At 39.8% G+C, this 18,986-nt stretch overlaps 2 protein-coding genes across 9 annotated transcripts; both read right to left on the reverse strand.

Moving 5' to 3' along the window:
* Nucleotides 1-1,741: 1,741 nt before the first annotated feature.
* Nucleotides 1,742-10,175, reverse strand: dbnlb (drebrin-like b). 8 transcript variants are annotated; one of them, XM_088424366.1, is made up of 16 exons: nt 9,974-10,173; nt 7,754-7,809; nt 7,407-7,519; nt 7,251-7,325; nt 6,824-6,973; nt 5,674-5,751; nt 5,361-5,512; nt 5,231-5,285; nt 4,987-5,058; nt 4,589-4,712; nt 4,266-4,376; nt 3,384-3,458; nt 3,270-3,287; nt 3,133-3,191; nt 2,979-3,063; nt 1,742-2,697 (listed from the first exon to the last, which is right to left on the reverse strand). In XM_088424366.1, the coding sequence occupies exons 1-16, from the start codon at nt 10,054-10,056 to the stop codon at nt 2,561-2,563; spliced, it is 1,443 nt and encodes a 480-aa protein (XP_088280492.1). In that variant the 5' UTR covers nt 10,057-10,173; the 3' UTR covers nt 1,742-2,560. The 8 variants fall into 8 exon arrangements, with proteins under 8 accessions (XP_088280492.1, XP_088280485.1, XP_088280528.1 ...); XM_088424359.1 differs by having other exon boundaries at nt 3,270-3,458; nt 9,974-10,175; XM_088424402.1 differs by lacking the exon at nt 4,266-4,376 and having other exon boundaries at nt 9,974-10,172.
* Nucleotides 10,176-10,940: 765 nt separating this feature from the next.
* Nucleotides 10,941-18,169, reverse strand: ube2d4 (ubiquitin conjugating enzyme E2 D4). The gene is made up of 7 exons (XM_088418875.1): nt 17,597-18,169; nt 15,979-16,042; nt 14,381-14,412; nt 14,221-14,298; nt 14,031-14,136; nt 13,146-13,239; nt 10,941-13,058 (listed from the first exon to the last, which is right to left on the reverse strand). The coding sequence occupies exons 1-7, from the start codon at nt 17,618-17,620 to the stop codon at nt 13,013-13,015; spliced, it is 444 nt and encodes a 147-aa protein (XP_088275001.1). The 5' UTR covers nt 17,621-18,169; the 3' UTR covers nt 10,941-13,012.
* Between the last annotated feature and the right edge of the window lie 817 nt (nt 18,170-18,986).

The raw sequence follows: 18,986 nt of genomic DNA on the forward strand, positions 1-18,986 counted from the left end.
AAATATGTTTAGAAATGAGTCACTTTCCTGGGAACAGGCCTGAACCCAATAAAATTTTCCACAATTGAGAGGAAGAAAATCATTCATTGTGAGCATAGTGAATACATTCTGATTTGTGTGATAACAATGAAAAAGAAAATGTTAAGATGGAGCAAATTAACGTGTTTTTTTTTCCTCGGCATTTACTCCTTTGCAATACAGGAGCCATGGTGTCTTGCGGGATATCCCATTTTGGAGTTAAGCTCTATGGCTGATATCCCAACAAAAAGTAATGAATTCTAAAAACGGTGAGTTTTTTTTTTTTTTAACCACTCACTTTTTTTCTGCTGAGTGTAAAACAAAAGATAGATTTAATAGATTTAATAATAATTATATATATTATAATATATTAATAATAATTAATAAAAATTTAATAATAAATCCACCAAAGTTAAAGCTGACAAAAAATACAGCGCCAACAGATAACCCATCAAGCAACGAATATTTGAACATAAATGGTGCAGCAACACAAGCAGACAGATAATACAATGACACTAACAGGCATGCGAAAATAGTTTTAGGAGGGACAAATTAGGATGAATGATGAAGATTACCTTGTGACTGCCACTTAATACTGTATATGAATACCAATAGGTTTGCAACAAAAACAAGATATGTTGCGAGAGCTGAAAAAAAAAGTCTTCACTTTAATGCAATTAAACATAACATTCAGCATTGAATAACCTGTGATTTTTTTTTAGGTATGAGCATGTTTGTACAAAAATAAAGAAAAGCTAATATGTGTCAAATTGCTAGCTAGGAGATGAGCGTATTTTCCATATACAGATCATAATTTAAGTTGTTTTGAAGAAAAAAAAACCCGGCATGCTTCATTGGGGAACATTAAGGCTCACACAGAGGAAATGATTTAATGTAGTGGACAGAAATGGTTATAAAGTTATAAAGCGAGGACACATGAACCAGTATTCGTCAGTGTCGCTTAATTGTCTGTTTGATGTTTTTGCAAATGTAATGAAACTTCCCAAGTGTGTGGGTTTTTGGTAATTTCCAACTTCAGCTTCATAAATATATCTGCAATATGTTCACATGAAATTTGACCTTTTGAATCAGCCACAGTCACAGCGGGCAAAGTATTGCACAGAGGCCAGATAAAACCTGCTGTTCTTTAAGTCGACCCATCGAGCATTTTCATTGTCAAGAATCTTGTGATATTCGTTGCACCGATTTAGCCTTTTTCTCCCCCTCACACTTCATTTGACATGTATGGTACAGTACTTTATTTATTCATTAAGGACATTAATTTACACTAAAGTAATAAAAAAAAAAAAAAAGTAAATATAAACTTTTTAAAATTGTACATTGAACACAAATATGAATAAGATAAAATGACTGGTTTATTATAACAAGGAACAAGCAATTTCACACATACAATTTTGATATTATCTTAGCTATAAATAACCTGCCCTTGTTTCAAAGACCAATCGTAAGCCTCAAGTTAAAATAAACTAAAAAAGGTTGTCAACCCCTATATTAAAAAAGCAAATAGGAAAAGGTGGAGTCATTTCAAATGAAATGAAACTCATGTATTAAACGGGTGAATTGCCCACACGCCATTTTATTCCAGGAAACCGACTAAAGATACATACATGTTGTCTTTACATAAGGTTCCTGTTTAACCTGAGAAAATCCCTTGGTTCTCTCATTGCTGAAATGTGTTTAAATACGAGAAGTTACGACCACAGAGGGGATTTATTCATTTTATTATAAATGCTGGATTACAATATACTCTGGCATATATCACCACATGACACTATATTCAAACTTTCATTTTGTCAATAGGTCAGGAGCAATTCTCTGAAAAGCTAGAATGATGTTTCAACATCAATCTTAACTTTCTGTTACTCTAAAATGCCACAGGAAAGCTTTTTACTCATTACATCCACTCTCACATCTCACTGCAATTTCACATGTTATGAATTCATCGTGGGAAATGTCACCATGTAGAATGTTTTCTTCTTGGAAAAGTTGAATAAAATGAAATGAAAAGACCAAATAGACATTATCTACTTCACAAATTTGATATTGACATCACAAAGTCAAGCACCTGGAGGTGAGTGTGGCATTAACAAACAAACAAACAAAAAAATCCACTTAAAAAAAGCCTTTGAAATTCAAACATAATCTTTAGTCAGTCACATGAAAAAGGTCATCTGGTTTTCAGGGAAACAAAGGCAATAAAAAGTAGAGGGTTTCAAATCTGCTCGTACCACCAACTTTTTTCCTCTAACCCTGCTGTTGCTAAAGCTACATAATATGATAGCAGAAGAATAAGTCACTTTGAAAGGAATGTGAATAAGTGCGACACATTTATAGGTAAAGTGGTGGAGGTGGGGTACCTGATTACAACATGAATGTGTTGATGGAGCTGGTTCGATACGATTAATTTGAGATGGCCTTTGAGTCGACTGTCCTCTCATTGGTCCGTGATGTGGCGCAGCTTGATGAGTGGAGAGCTCTTGGTGGGAAGTTGCTTCCCTGCCTCTCCAGGGAAAGCGCATGCCTACACGAGCTCCACGTAGTTGGCTGGGAACATTCCAAAATGGCCATTGGGGCCATAACCTCGCCACCATCCCTCATCTATCATCTCGATCCCGGTGATGATCTCATCGGGGTCAAAGGAGATCTCCGTATCATCCGCTGGGGGGGGGGGATACATAAAAAAAGTTATTTAGTGCAAAATCAAAAGACAAGCTCTATAAAGTTTATCCTCATTAGGATGACAGGTAAGCTAGAGTCTAGTACTGCTTATTCACATTTAAAGAATGCAGGATGAAGTTGGGATTCACGCAAGCAAAGGAAGAACATGCAAACATAAAAAAACCCCAGAAAACACACACAAGTCGAGCTTTCAATCCATTCCTTTCCCGCCAACGCTTTCTTCCTATATGAAACAATACAGTGAAGTGAAATGCACTTACCAGCTTGGTAATCATATAATGCCCGAGCACAGATTCCTCGATCTGCTTTCTCTTCAGCAGTCACCTCATAGTTGTCCTCCTCAACCTAGGGAGAAATTAGTTCATCTGTGTCCTAAATATACTTTTGTATGCTGCAAAGCAATAAAACAACCACCTGAGGGGGGTCTTCATATAAAGGCTCCTGCAGACAGGGACTGTCAGCCGGCGCGTCCTCTGTAAATAAATAAATAAAATAAATCAATTAAAAAGGTTATAGTGGCCAGCAGATGGCAGCCGATCGCAGCAACTGACTTGGAGAGGCCAGCGCGGCTGATGGGAAAGAGGGCCATTGGCAAATTATAATATGAAGCCAATGAGAAGGCCACTTAGTACGTGAAAGGGTAAAGACTAGAGCCGGTGCCCCACCTTTCAAGTGCTCCTCGGGGGCCGCCTCCGGCTCGGCATACTCACACCTGGACTGTCCATCATCCACATCTGGCTCTTATCACCCAAAAACACAAGCACAGGCATGCATGTACACGCACAAGCCCACACAGGACGAAAACCACCACCAGTAACGGACGTGACGAGTGATTAAAATACCAACATAGTATGATTGATTGGAAGTACAATGGTGAAATTGCAAAAAAAAAAAAAAAAGAAAGAAATAAAGCAACAAATAAGTCCAAACTCGAGCAAGATGTGCCAGCAACAAACAGATAGTGGCAAGCACAACAATTCCACTTTGTTCCAATAGATATGTGTGTGTGGCGGGTTTTTTTCTCAATGCAATACCTTTCAGGACCACCCACTGTATTTAAAATCAATGTTCTGTTTTAACCCTCGCATTAGAGATCAACAATTAGTCAAATTTAAGTCAACATGGCAAAATACCACAACTGCACATAACGGCAAAATATATGAAGAGATAAAGGTACAGGATTTTTTGGATTATTGTTGCGATTTTATAACTTATTGATTTAGGTTTATGCCACACTCGTTTGATGGCAATTTGTGAAGTTGCCGTAGCGAACACCGTGATTACAAAGTTAACAACTCCAGTTGAAGAATGTATATTTCAGCTTTCTTTTATTCTAAGTCATGGTTCATTTTGCCTTCATTTTGTTGTCTGGCTAACCCATTAATTACAGTAAACAATTACAGTATGTAGCGCAAATCTGATTTTTATTATGGTACTGACTAATTTATTACTTGTGCCAAACTGCCAGATGTAAAAGGTATGCCTTGGCACAATAACGATTGACTGTCCATCGCCCGATGTTTTGCGTTGCGTGTGTAAGCTCACACCTGCAGCGTGGACAGGAGAGGCGGAGCCTGCTGGCAGCGGGGAGGTTTGGCGCTGAGGGGAGTCGGGCTGCTCGCTTTCATACTTAGAGAGAAAGGGGCTTTGCAGACGCCCTGAGCATAAGGAATCCAAAACATGCACAGGTAGAGGATAAAAAAAAAAAAAGAAAGGAGACACATGATGGAGACAGACAAACAGGTTTAAGTGTGACCATGGACAGGTTGAGCTCTACAAGAGAGTGTGTTTTGGACAAATTGGTAGCTTGCAGCCACCGCTACCCAAAGAGTGGAGATGGAGGAGCAGCTGACCTTCGGAGCAATTTTACCTGGCTGGGAGCTGGTAGGGGCAGTAGAGGACACGCTGGAATCACTGGGAGCTATTCCCCTCTCTCTCTGCTTAAACATGTCTCTGGGGTTCACAGCTCGCTGAGAGATAAGGGAAGCCGCCTCCTTCAGTAAAGACGACAATAAAGACGATTAAAAGGTAAGAAAAACGCAAGGTGAAAACGATGTCAATAAATAATATATATACAGAATTTAGCTCCAACTTAAATTTGACTATACCTCCGCCTTGTTGCGGGTTACCTGTTGCTTATCTATAATGTACAGTATTACTGCCACTGCATGAGAAGAAATGTCTTAAATACAATTTGAAGGTGACTTGAGCAGAGATATGAATAATTGCATGGTCCATTGGGGAAGACATTGAAAGAGTGGGACTCACATGGGCCTTTTCCACAGATTGGCCTTGTCTGACTGCTTTCTTCTGGGCTTCCTGGGCCTCGCCCTGCTGCTCCTGATGTTGGTGACAATAAATGTTGACTTTAATCACTTAGTCTTTTGACTTCTCCATGAAAATCTGCACGCTAATCACATAAAACTTGCAAAACAGCAACACCAGAACATTGAACACAGTTTAGTCTCAAATCGCCCCCCCAACCGCAAAATAAAGGCAGACAGACACTGACCCAGCGTTGTCTTTCTTGTTCTCTGCTTTCAGCCTCCTGCTGCTGCTGATACTTCCTGTCAAAACACCAATGAAATCAGGTCAATGTCAGAAACGACTGTCACTACGAGTGCTCAGTTGTCGGCACCTACTTCTGTTGCTCAATTTGAACGGCCCTCTCCTTGTCCCTCTTGTCCCTCAGTGCTGCCTCCTTGACTTCCCTGTCTTTCCTCTCTTTCTCCAGATGCTGGCGCTCTTCATCTGCTTTGCGCCGCTCCTCCAGGCGCCGTCGCTCCTCCTCTTTCTGGGGCACAAGAAGAAGAAGTGGAGTGCAGGTTTAATTTTCCCATGGCAATGAAAATGCACGTCAAAACAATATAAAAACAAACTAAACCAGAAAGATGTGTTGTAAAATGGCGTTCCTCCTACGTCTGGGTCAGCGGTGAAAACTTGAATAGGACCTACCTCCGCCTGTGCCCAGAAAGTGTCCTTATTGGTCTTCCTGATTTCTGACATAGCGTTGGTCTTCTGGTACACGGACCCCTGCAGCAAGGACAACTAGCATGAATTCATCGGGCGATAAAGCAGAGTTGGAGCAGAAGAGATGGCAATTGCTTCATTATATCACAAAGTATTCAGCTGAACATAAATCGTTAAATTGTGACACGTTAACGCCAGAGTTTTCACAATCAAAACAATCAAAGAGAAATGTATCCAGCTTTTTTTTTTTCTACAGCTCAACCTTGTTGCAGGTTAGCTGTAGCCTTTCAATGTGGACAAGACAATAAAGCCCTTTTCTCACCACTCTTGGTTTTTGCATTATTGATCGCGGCACTAGGCGCAGGACAGGGCATGAATTGACAGCAGCCCGGCACAAGAGTGTACATATTTGACACGAATGACTAAGCCAGAAAATGACCTTTATGATTTGAAGGTAAAGTAGTTACAAGAGAAAGACTTGGTGTTGCTTAAGACATGAAAGAGGAGGCGCATGTGTAGCTATGCTTTGTTTAAATTAAAGCAACAGTAAACATAAAATTCACATTTCTAGTGTATCAGAGTATCCTTGAGCCAGACCTGTTGTGTCCATTGAACATTATTTTATGTGGGAACACCTGCATTCACAGCGTTGAAGCGTTGCCGCGCTATGCTTGGTGCAAAATCAAAATGGCATAAAAGGAAAAAGTACAGTAGAACCGAAGAGCAGAAGCAAATATTTCAACATTCAAATGTAAAAGCTGAAAAAACATACAAAAGCATGTCAACACACTTTTGGCCAAGCTGTGTGATGGTTTGCCCAGCAGGTGAAAGTGTCCACTGAGGACGTCACAAAATTGTAGTGATTCAAATCTTTCAAATCAATTTCTACCCCATTTAAAACATTTTTAGATAGTATTGAAGCACATCAAAATTTTGAAATTGAAAATTTGAAATAACGTTGCAGACAATATAGGCAGCAAGTGAACTTGTGCTGGAGGCAAATAGGGAAATCATTTCAGCTTTAAACAGGTACCCATTAGACAGCGTAAACTTGTAAACTCCCCATTTGAAATTCTCCAGCTAAGTCCGATCACTTGATTGTAGAGGACATGAGCATCAATGAATGAGTGCATACCACGGGACCCTGAGGGCCGCTGTCTTGGAAGCGGCTGGAGGTTTCTTTGTGGAAGCTGTAGTTGGCACCTGAGGCCTTGGCCACCTTCTCCATAATCACCTCAGGCTCAACATCCTCATCTGCTCGGGCATTTACTGTGACGTGGGCCCCCTGAAACACATTAAAATTAAAGTTCCATTGAGTGCTCGGTCTGACAAAAGCTGGTGTTAAATTGGTGTCTATCCCGGCACATGCTTCTATGATATACGATGTATGACATTGAAAGTACTCCAACACAGCCTTTTTCCACAGACGCACGCAGCTTTGATGAATGGTCTTTTCTTCATGGCGTTCTCCAAAGATTAAAAATGTGCAATTCAGCATGTTTTAAACAAAAACAGATGGCAGAAGAAAAGTCAGATGTATATTTAAAAAAGTGCAGTGTTACCTTAAGAAAGTTAGCCATGGAGCTCACATGATTTGCACAAAGTCCTTTCCTGGCATCATTCACTCCTTCTCCCGTCTGAGACACAAACAATTGGTTTTAATGAGATGTTTACAGGCGAGAGAGAACAAATACACTGATGTGGAATGCAGTACTGACCCAGTTGATGAGGACATATTTAGGAAGACCTGAGTTTGGGTCCTGGACCCGACAGAAGGCATACATCACTTTTCCACTGCTGAGTTCCTCCACCATCTCCTCCAATCCTCCATCTGATTGACAAACATTGTGGGAAAAGTCAAATGGCTGCTGTGGTCGCTTGTATAACAGGGAACATTTTTGCCTTTGCAAATGACGGGTTGAGACAGCAGAGGCAAGCGGTTGCTTTTGTGCTGATCTTCCAGCCAGTGCTGTGGTTGCATGCTGACAGAGACATTCCAACACACATTTGATTTTGTTCTGTTGAGATGACAAAAGCTTGACAAACGACATCACCAATTACTCACCTCCCTTTTCTGCCAGCCGGATGTCATTACTGTTTCCCTCATAGGTGAACAAAGCCCTGAGGGGGACATTCAGTAAAAATGATTACAAAATGTGCTCTATTGTAATAATTCTATGACTTTGAAGTTTGATTTATGCATTGTTTTGTTACATGTGAAATGAGCCAGAGCAGTCATACTTGATTAAAGACGCATGACATATTCAACAATTAAAAAATAATCCTGGCATCTTAATAGCATGTATGTGACATGCTTTATAAATACCCCAAAGATGAAAAATTACAGCACATTAGTCACCCTCTCTTAAAAGCAATAGTCAGAGTAACAGGTTTCGGTGGAGGAATCTGTTCAAGGTGACACGGCCCCTGCAATTTTTGATACAACTTTGTGTTACTGCGAAGACCTAATGGAGCTCAAACCCAGTAATGAATTCTATGTTCAAAACGAAAAGCGATTGAGAGAACAAATGACACCTGCATAAAGGGCAGTAAACGCAATGATTGCATTTTCACTTTTGGAGGCAGCCATCGACCGTCGATCAACTGATCAAAGTGGGATACGCTGCCGAAGACAAACGCAACATAAAACAAAATGTCTTGTTTCAAGTGACATTTTATGATGTGCACAGTTCACACCTGTCTTGCTTGTGTACTTCCACACTTGATGAGCGAGCAAGCGCTCCAGACTGGAGAACCACATTTTTCCATAAAAAGCAAACTTAACATTTCTCAACAGTGGCTATGGCTGAAGAGGATTGACCACAGTTGGGCCCCCAAGTGGCTTTACAACAAGGCAACTGCTGCCCGCCTCTGGAAACACCCAATGACCCATTGGAACACTATTGATGATGCGTACCCATAAATTCATCCTTTCAAGTTTTCCACCAAGCATTCACCAAGTCCACCAATTGCATGTGCCCGCAAAAGAATATTAACACCCCATTCTGTGTTTCTGGATATCGTACAATAGCAAGCTGATCAATGCACTTTGCCATGAATGATGCAAGTAATTATATTATAAACAATGGGCGCAATGATGACAATCCGGTTATCGAACAAACTAACAACAGAGTGGCAGAAGTGTATTTTTTTTCTTATCAAAACAATGGAACGGGCATCTTTTCAAAGGATAGTGTTCCTGTAAAACGACATTTTTTTTTTTGCTGTCGAGAGATTATTTCCTGTTTGTGGACAAAACTGCTAAATGTAATCCATATAACATGCAGCAATGCAGACACCATCTTGTCAGCATAAACAATGAACAGTAACACCCTAAATGTAAAAGAATTTGAAATTCTAGTGAAATTTTTCGAGAGACAAAAATGGGCCAATGAGTGACCTGTGAAACAGTAAATCTTTTGAACTTTTTGTTTGCTGAGATGCCACCATACAAGGGTAGAAGTGACAGCAAAGAGGAAAAATGTCAAAGATAAGAAAAAGGGCGGGCCCTATGGGAAAGCGGACGACAGGCCTCTCTGCTCTAGCGGCCCACTACAAATTGCCAACAATTAAAGAAGAAAATGTAAACAAGTGGAAAGCGAATGGTTTAACCTTTGATGCAAATGTATGCTTGTGACTTATCTGAACCCCCCTACACAAGCTTGCTGCCCAATGTCCCAACTACAGTACAGGGAATGCAGTAAATATCTGAGATCATTCTATATTGTTTCCTTAATCTTAATAATTACTGCCAGGGTGCCAGGTAATCGGCCCACCCTTTTAAAAAATAAATCTAAATGTCTTTGAAGCTTCTTGCGATAAATATCTGAAATGCACATGACGTCACCAGATGACAACTATTTAAAAATGAAAGACTAGTGCGCAAGGTTCTACAACTACACTAGTTCGTCGCACACTAATACTTTTGTCACCTTCTTGCTTAACGAGGAAGTGGGTGCCTTGCCAGACCTCGGACACAAAAAAGAAACAAATATACATGCAAAGCATCAAACAACTCGGAACCCATTTGTATGCGGCATTCCAATGAATGATCGTTCATGAGCACAATATATGTCTATTCATCGTAACTGCGAGAAGTCGCCTAAAAACCGAATAAATAGCTCAAGCAACCCAATTTTGGCCAAGGTAACACATGCTGATGTTCAACGCTAAAGACAATCGAGTGAACACTGCCTACAACTTAACGTTACTTCACGAGTGACATGTTAGCAAGCATCAAATCGCAGTTTCCCTTTTCAGCTTCAAAGTTTCCTATTGTTCTTACCAGTTGGTATCGGATTTTTCATTAACGACTTCTTTGTACGCTGCAGTTAACGCGGGGCCGTTTTTGCTGAGGTTTACTGCCATGCTTGAGATGAGCTGGTGCTAAGCTAGCCAGCTAGCTTTGCTACCTATCCGGGATGCGCCCTTCCTTCCTTGCTAGAGGAGTGGCAGCGATGACGCTTGTTTCAGCTGACCAGGAAGCTAAATGAAAAGACGGCACGAGGGAGCAGTGTTTGTTTGATATCAGTAGGAATACAAAATGCGGCATCAAATCAATTATGGTCAGGCCTTTTTGTTATTCAACGCATTGATGTGCAACCCCCGAATGGTACTTTTGACTCAGACAACGCTCTGGGGGGAAAAAAAAGAAAAGAATAATTTATCTAGGTAAAGAAATCAAGCCCAACCTGCTTCCGTAAACACTGCCTTGTTACACCGGATTTGTTCTCAATTCCAAATGTGGCAACCATCAGGTCAGAAATTTAGATTAATCTGACAGTGGTTAATCGTATATTACGTCTCACTGCACAACTAACTGTGAAGGACCTGCGCGGATTCGATTTGACGTGCGAGCACAATTTCTCCTTGTCTTTTGCATTTATTTTGCAAGTGGCTTGCGGTCCGCCGAATTGCATTTCAAAATACAGTACCAGTCAAAAATTTGGAAATATCTTTGCATTTCTTGCTGTTCCGTTATTTCACAATTAGAATTAGAAGGTTGGTGTATTTGGTAACTAAACCAAAAGAACGTTAATCTTAACAGAATCATTGAATAATTCAAAGATCCTTCACCTTTCTCTTACGTGCGTCTTTGCACGTGTTGCTACTTCTCAGTCGGCTATTATGTGGTTGATGCTTGACCTTTAATGACTTTCAGTTCACAGCTGTGCATTATTGCTTGAATTTATTGACCTCTTATGGGCCAAACTGACTGCGCTGTACGTTAGAGAAAATTGTAAATGACAATATTGATTTTATTCATGTTTAATGACAATGTCAACAGTTACCTTGTTTGGACAACGTGAGGAGATGTGGATGTTCAATGTTACATTTCAAGCACAAATATTTCAAAATTTAAGATGCGTGAAAGCCAGCCCCGAATTAAGAACAAAATAACAATTTTAAGGAAACAAACAAGCCATGACATCTAATTTAGGCATTTGACACTCAAATGTTTTCCCTGTATATACAAAATGAGGGTTAAGGCTAAAGTTTCATCAAATGTGTTCGGCAATGAATTATAACAAAATCCCTGATATCTGGCAATTGGCTGAGACGTTTCTCTAGAGTGCAAAGCATGCCAAGCTGCCTGGATAAACCTTATTGAGCACGAGAGGCAATGGGAACATCAGTCATAATGGATTGAGGCTGCATTCAGTCGGAGGAGCTTGAAACAAAATAGCCAGTTAAATAATGTAATGTACATAAAGTCTAAACAAAAGAACCTCTTGACTTCATTTAGTGTAGCTTTTCAAAACCTCTCAACGGCAATAAATTTTGCAATCTAAAACATGGTCTAAAACCTAGCAATAAGCTACGAAATGCTCATGCTTTGCTGTGGACCATTTCAGATGTGTTAAATAATGTACAGTTTTCTTCCACTTTATGCTATTAAATATGTCCCTTTATATTGGCACCATCAATACATGGAAAAATTGCACACACCAACTTTTTCATCCAACAGTCAAAATGTATAAACTTGAAACTAATATTATGACACATTCCGATCATAGTCACACCACATGGCATGACAACAGGACAAAACTAAACATTTAAACGTGGCAACCGGATAAAATGGTCAGCTGAGGTTGTTTACTGCAGGATGAAATCATGATCGAGCTTGAACAACTGCAGCTTTACATCATCTGAAATGTAAAAAAAGCCAACAATGTCATTTTAACTTACCCTGAAAAGCATTACTTCAGTTCCACTTTAGAGCATCAGTAGCATAAACATTATGAAGTTGTTCACAACAAAGTTTTGTTCATAAAACCCAATGGAGTGTGAAAAGAGCCTCCTTTCCAACCAAATGAATACTTAAGTAAGTAAAACAAACAGGTCTTATCATTTTTGTCTTTCATCAGTTTTATGAACGTAATAGAACTCGCTATGGGCTTCAGGTGTTTTTCTCCTCACCAAGTTTCGCTGCTTATTACAAAGGCTGATGATGGGGCTTGATACCTGAGTAACTGTACTGAGGAGGTAACACATAGCTTAGCTAAATGCCAAGAAGTAGCCATGGTCATACCAGCAATGTTTGTACCTATAACATTTGGCAGAACCATCATGAATTGATACTTATACAAGATAACAGCATGTGAGCAATGACAAAATGTGAGAAAAATCTAGTTGCCAGTTGACCTAGGTGCACATATATGCGTGTGTGTTGGGGGCTGCGGAAGGGCAGATAAAGCTCCAGTGCCATTAACGCTACATGCTGCGATTCCAAAAGCAAAGGAAGATATCTGATCAGTCCTTCTTTTCGTTACATTTTCACATTGTTTTGGAGTAATGTTAGTATGTGCCATATGATCAGCTGCTGGTAATGGCACTGCACCATTATTGTATTGAACTGGGAACATTCTGTCTCAAATGCACGTCCACCGAAACATCAGAACACAGAAAGGCCACTAAATCCATGGAAATACAGTAAGAGAAAAAGACATCCAACAGGATACAAGCAGCATCCCCCAAATCAAGGTGATCATTTCCAAAATCCGGCTATTACAAGAACGTGACAATGAAAGGTGTGCATGTAGATGGCAGCAAGAACAATAGCAAGGGTAACAGTTTAAAGTCTTGAGTGTGGCGTATGGGCTGTCAGTAGTGTCCGCTTTTCGCAAAGGGGGTGCTTCCATGAGCCCTTCAGGTCCTGCTGAGATCCATCCACGTCGCAATAACAGCACATCGGATTAGCTCAGCGCATCATCACATTGCCGCCTTGTCCAAAAGGTTGTCTGTTATTTTTTCCTAAGCCTCCAGTTACAAATCAAACATGTTTCTTTTGCTCTCCTCCTGCATCACCAACCCCCTGGCAACCTCACATTGCATACTTCTGGGTCCATTCTCTTGCTAGTTTGTTGTACCTGCAAAAAAAACAAAACAAGCAGCATCTGTCAACTTTTAATCTTTGATATGATGTATTTGACCAAGTCATGAAATTTTGTACTTACTTTTCCCTGTCTGCCTTGTAAGTATGAGCGATCTCTGGCACCAAAGGGTCATCAGGGTTTGGATCACAAAGAAGGGAGCAGATTGATAATAATACTGTGGAAATATTAACACATGTACAATCAACATTTTAATAAACCATTGTGTTTTATCCCCCCCCCCAAAAAAAAAAAAAAAAAAATCCCACAGGCATATTCCAAGATCTTGTAGAAAGTCTTCCCAGAAGAGTGCAAGATGTTAAAGTTGCAAATATGAAACTAACTTCACAAGGTAATGGGCAGTCGTCCCAAAGCATTTGGTAATGAAAATAAAATGTATTTTCATTTCAATCATCATGAATTCACATGCATGCCCAAGTCTGGCCTTTTACATCTCAAACAGATACACTGAGTTCACATTGTTTACAAGTTGATATTTGATGTCAAAACGCTACAAGCTGCTATAAATATTGAACAAGTGAAATGTTACAGCTGGAATGTCAGGTGTATTTATGCAAAAGACACAGATTTTCATCACCATAGTAAAGGTTAAACACTATAAAAGGTATCTGCATACGGTCTACGAAAGTGTTCATTAGACCATTTTGTGTGCTGGTGTATCTGAAAAGCACTGCATCAAAATGCAGAGGTAAGTCCACTTTATAGGCAGATAAGGCTTGTTTTTTTCAGGAATCGACAGAACTAATGCTGACATAAATACATGTGACGGTTTATCCATACAATTCTAATCTGACCTTCACATAATAAACATGATTACTACATGTTTTCATGAATCCAGGGATATTTCAACTTGGCAACATTGAAATTGCTTTAACTTCATCCATTTTTGAGCTACCGCATATACATTCTACATACAGCTACATCGATCCTGTGTTCATTGCTACTTACCTTTTGATACTGTTAGTGCAGGTGACCACTGTGATCTCAGTATATCCAGACAAATGCTTCCGTTGCTGTTAATATTAGGGTGGTAAATTTTTGTTGTAAATGCAACCTGTAATTTAACAAGAAAGTTGTCAATTCCTAGAAATAATGATATTCTATTTCATGACACTGTTGAAGGCAGACGATTACTCACTTTTGGTGGTTTGAATGGGTAATCTGTGGGGAAGTGGATGGTAAGGAAAAACACTCCATTCTGATAGGGGCTGTCACTCTAGTGGCAAAGGAACAGCAGCAGTTATTGCTAATGCTTGCGTAGCATACTTCAAATGAAATCATATAATAATCATACTTACCGGACCCATTATTGTTGCCTGCCAATGAAACACTGAAAAACACAAAACAAAAACAACACTGCAGTTGACACCCCAAGGAATTTCATTAGAGCTCAACTACATACATCTGAAGCTGGATAGCGCCTCATTGTGGATTATTGAACAAAGTGATGTGGTACAGGTATGTCATGAAAAAGCTTAATATATTGCCATTCATGTTAGAACATGAAACTTAATTGGACCATTTAAAACTATCACATAGAAGTTGATGATTGTGGATGTGAAATCCAAAAATTGAGCGTCTCAGAAAGTTTGAATACTGTATAGTGAAAAAGCTTAATGCCATGGTCTTATACCTTATGCAACTAATTACACTGGGGCGTTAAAAAAAACAAAAAAACATTGAATTTACCTTGAATAAAAACATCTGAATCCAGATGCATGCTAAATGGTTATAGAGCCACTTAAAAATGGATCTGGACCCAGATGATTTAGTGTACAATTGAATAATATTGAGTAAATTCAACACATCATTTCACAATTCCACTCTTAAAAAAGTTTCGTTCTGGTCTTTGGAGAATATGTCCGAAGGATAGTCATTGACACCCTTCCACACGGACCGTAAGAAATGAAAGCTCTTGACTGAAGAACATAATTTTTTTTATACAGTGCTGTGTAGAAAGATTAGTGGAAGGAAAAGGCACAGCAGTAAAAAAAACAAAACAAAACACAGCCTCGAGAGGATTGTCAAGAAAATATCTAATCGCGTATTCGGACAGTGTTCACAAAGACGCGCTGAGTCTTGTGTCTGTGGAGCCCTTGTTGTCAAGCCACTCTTGGACAAAAGTGAAGATCAGAATTGACTTGACCAGGGTTGTTGAGAAAAAAGTAGATGTGGAGAGACACAAAATCCACCTTAACTGAGGTTCAGTGTTAAGTTTCCAAAGTCAATGATGACTTGTGGCATCATGCCATCAGCTGGTTTTGGTCTGATGTGTTTTCTGAAGTCCATGGTCAAAGCAGGCCTCTACTATAAAAGTTGATCACTTGATGCTTCCTTCTACAGACAGGTTCTTCTTACAGCAAGATTTGGCATTTGTCCACACTGCCAAACGCACCAAAAGATGCTTCAATGGCCAGGTTGTTACTGTGCTTCATTAGCCAGCAAACTGACCTGAGCTAAACCTCATACAGAATCTAAAGTGTACTGTCAAGACCATGATGAGACAGAGACACACCAAACCGCCGAAAACGTAGATGACCTGAATGTCGCTATCAAAGCAACCTCAACAACTGACAGCAGAGTTCACTGATGGTTGGCCTCCATGCCAAAGCCGCAAGGATGCAGTATTTAATGCAGAAGGAGGGCAATCCAAGTACTGAGTGCAAAGAAATGAACAGTTTCCAAAAGCTTGACATTTTGGTTTCAGATATCATTTCATCAATCTTCTGTAATACTCAAACTTCTTTGAGACTGAATGTTTGGACTTACTGTATGTGCGTGTACTGTAAACCGTCAAAAAATATTGCAAGGGTGTTGCGGAATGTAACACACTATTTACTACATACTGCACAATATGTCCAATAGAAAAATAACAAAATATATATTCAATTCTTACAATCATCTCCAACTGGTCCAGCAGAGCACTGAGCAGGGGGGTCCCTCTGCAAGTCGGACAGCTCCTGATGGCAACCGGTTAGATTCTTTTCAAAACAGTCATGACTCACATTGCTATGACCACATTTCTGTTTTAAAGACTCACAATTATATAACTATATTTGTAAGACATAATTAATTGACAAATATTAGTGCACAAAAATAACAGTAAGTCAAATATATGTTGCAGCAAGTAATCTAGACGTTCAAACTTTTGTAAATAAAGCTAAATATTTTCAAGATGGATAAATATTATGGGACTTTGTTTCAGGACTAGACACACTTAGGTGGCTGCCCCAATGTTAGACACACCAGCGCAAGCAAATGAGATCAAATAAACACGACGGTTTTACAAAGAAAGAGAGATCTTAACTTGGGCTGTCTGGGTTAAAGAAAAAAATTTGGTTGCTAGATTTGAATACATTTTTGTTTTCATATGTCGTACTGATAAAACCATCAACCGATAGGATTTAACGCACCTAAAACGTATTATTGAGAAACCTCCTGTGTCGTCGGGTCATACATGATTAATAAAACCACATTGGATGCAATTCCTAATGGATATATTCAATGTAATGCAATATCAAGTTAGAACAAGATGTTTCTACTGTTTGTATCATTGGTTCTTCAGAGATTGTCTTCGACGTGAAAAGAAAAATTAGAATCGCATGAAATCCGGAACTTACTTGAATATCAAAGTAAATAAGCCTCAATGTTTCAATATTTTTTGTTCATTCCTTTAGCTGTGAGAGGAACATAATATTGGAAACCAAAAGCACCTATGGTGCCTCATTAATAACTAACATACATCTATTGCTATCATTGCAAATGCAGACATTCATATTGCATCACTGTCTCACTTTAATAAGACAATACTAAAAGAGCACCAGACACTTCTATCATAAAGATGAGATGTGCATTTCAGCATCTTGGAGTATGCATGCTGTCTCTAACACTATTCACAAACTATCCGGCAGTATAAAAATATACACACACCTTGGCCAACCGCGGTGCCCCATTTGCCAGCCCATAAATGGAAACAGCAACACTAGGGTTCAATTTTGGCAACCAGCTAGCAGCTGTCATTCAAACACACCACGTGTCTAACTCCTAAGACCTGCTTTGAAAATATCAACTACCCAGAAGTAACTAAGTGAAAGTCATAACCTGCACAGGTTTAAAAGAAAAGGGGGAATGAAAAAAAAGGGGGGGGGGGGGGGGCAATAATGTTAGCTGATGCTAACCGGTGAAGTTGTTGGAGAATTACACTAAGGAACAGTTAAATACTCATATCTGCTCATAATTAATCATGATAAAGACGAAATCTGAACAAATATTGGTCTTTCTCAGCTGGCGTTACTGTGGCAACGCAGATGCGAAGCCAAAATTGGTTAACTTTACGTTAGCTGGTCTTTGTTTGTCCTCAAGCTGGGATAATAGCGTGAAAAATGAAGACAAGAACATCAGTATACCGCAGCGACAACCGGATCATCCTCATCTTACCGGACAGGGGTCAAACATCAAACACACTGATGGCAAGTAAGGTATAATAACAGCTAATGGAAGAATGAAACACTCACCTTCTGAATTCTTTTCAACGCCATTACCCCAATGGCTGTGCTTTGGTAGCCTGTCAGCTAACCGTTAGATCTGAACATATACAATGTATGTTCAGTGGTGGCGTAATTTCCAAATCACACCTGACAACGGGATGCTGGAAATAACGTCTGGCCTAAAAGCACTTAGGTCTTTTGTTCTCTGGAGCAGCGTAAGCACCAAACATTGAAAAATCGTAATTTCTTTCTGTTTCGAGTACTAGAATTAACGAGGTGTTTGCTAGTACCCCTGCAACCGTATTCTCGCCTCTTTGCAGCCAGGCGCTCGACAGCGGGGGAAACGTCGCGAGACTTGACTTCGCCTCTCTGCACCACGACTAATTAACTTCTATTTTTTTAAAAAGAATATTTCAAAGTGTACCTTGGTATAGATATTTGGTTGGAAGCAGAACAAATATCAATAGCACGAAATAGAATGCCACAACAAGTTTGGTGAAAATTAGGGAACTCAATACAGACGGATGTAGTTCCAACATTCCCGGAATATCATAATTTATCCGACTTGTTGTCATGGGCCTATCTCACGGGAAAATCGCAGAATTGCGAGAGAAGAGTGCGTTAAAACCGAACGAGCCACCGGCGGTAACGAGCACGTCAACAAAACGAGTGTGGCCAAGTAACCACAAGATGTCACTATTTGAAAAGAACAAACAGACTGGGTCAAACCAGGGCACCATTGGATCTTGCTCTGTTCAAAAGCATATGTATTTGACGTCACAACTACAACACCACGAACAACCAACGCTCTAAAATTAAAAATAAATTCCCTTTACTTCCATACATTCATGAAGAAACTAAAACATGGGATTGCTAATTCCACACGCAATCACAGTAAATGCATTTTTTCTGAGTCGACTGCATGCATTGGTTTCTGCACAGCTTTGTTTTCGCAAAGACCCATGAACCTCCTTAAAACAAGGGTGAAAAAAGAGCGGTCATTATTTTAGTGAGCGTGTGTGAATGGACTGCAATGTTCATTCTTCTGAAATGGCTGATTCAGTGTCAGGTTGAGGATCCTATCGTCAATGTGACACTGAGAGAGCATTTTCCTTTGGAAAACTGAAGATTCCTTCAGATAATATCTTATTGTTTGCTCATGTCTGTGCTCTCAATGACCCGCCTGTCCCGAGGCCTTGCTGTAATCAGATTCAGCAGGCAGCAGAGGTAGCACTTTGGCTCCGAAGCACCGGAGGCCTTGTGTTGGAAGCTTTGGAACCACTGTTTATCAGGTTTTCAGACATGCGCCGTTTGTGCCAAGCCTTAGTTCACATTGTCGACCAGCCTCAGAAGAGCCTTCCGGAAACTCGTAATATTGCTGTGCTTGTTTCCATACAGTATTTTAAACCCAAATGTT

Source organism: Hippichthys cyanospilos, chromosome 1 (assembly GCF_059441005.1).
Source record: "Hippichthys cyanospilos isolate Australia breed blue-spotted pipefish chromosome 1, RoL_Hcya_1.0, whole genome shotgun sequence".
Taxonomy (NCBI): domain Eukaryota; kingdom Metazoa; phylum Chordata; class Actinopteri; order Syngnathiformes; family Syngnathidae; genus Hippichthys; species Hippichthys cyanospilos.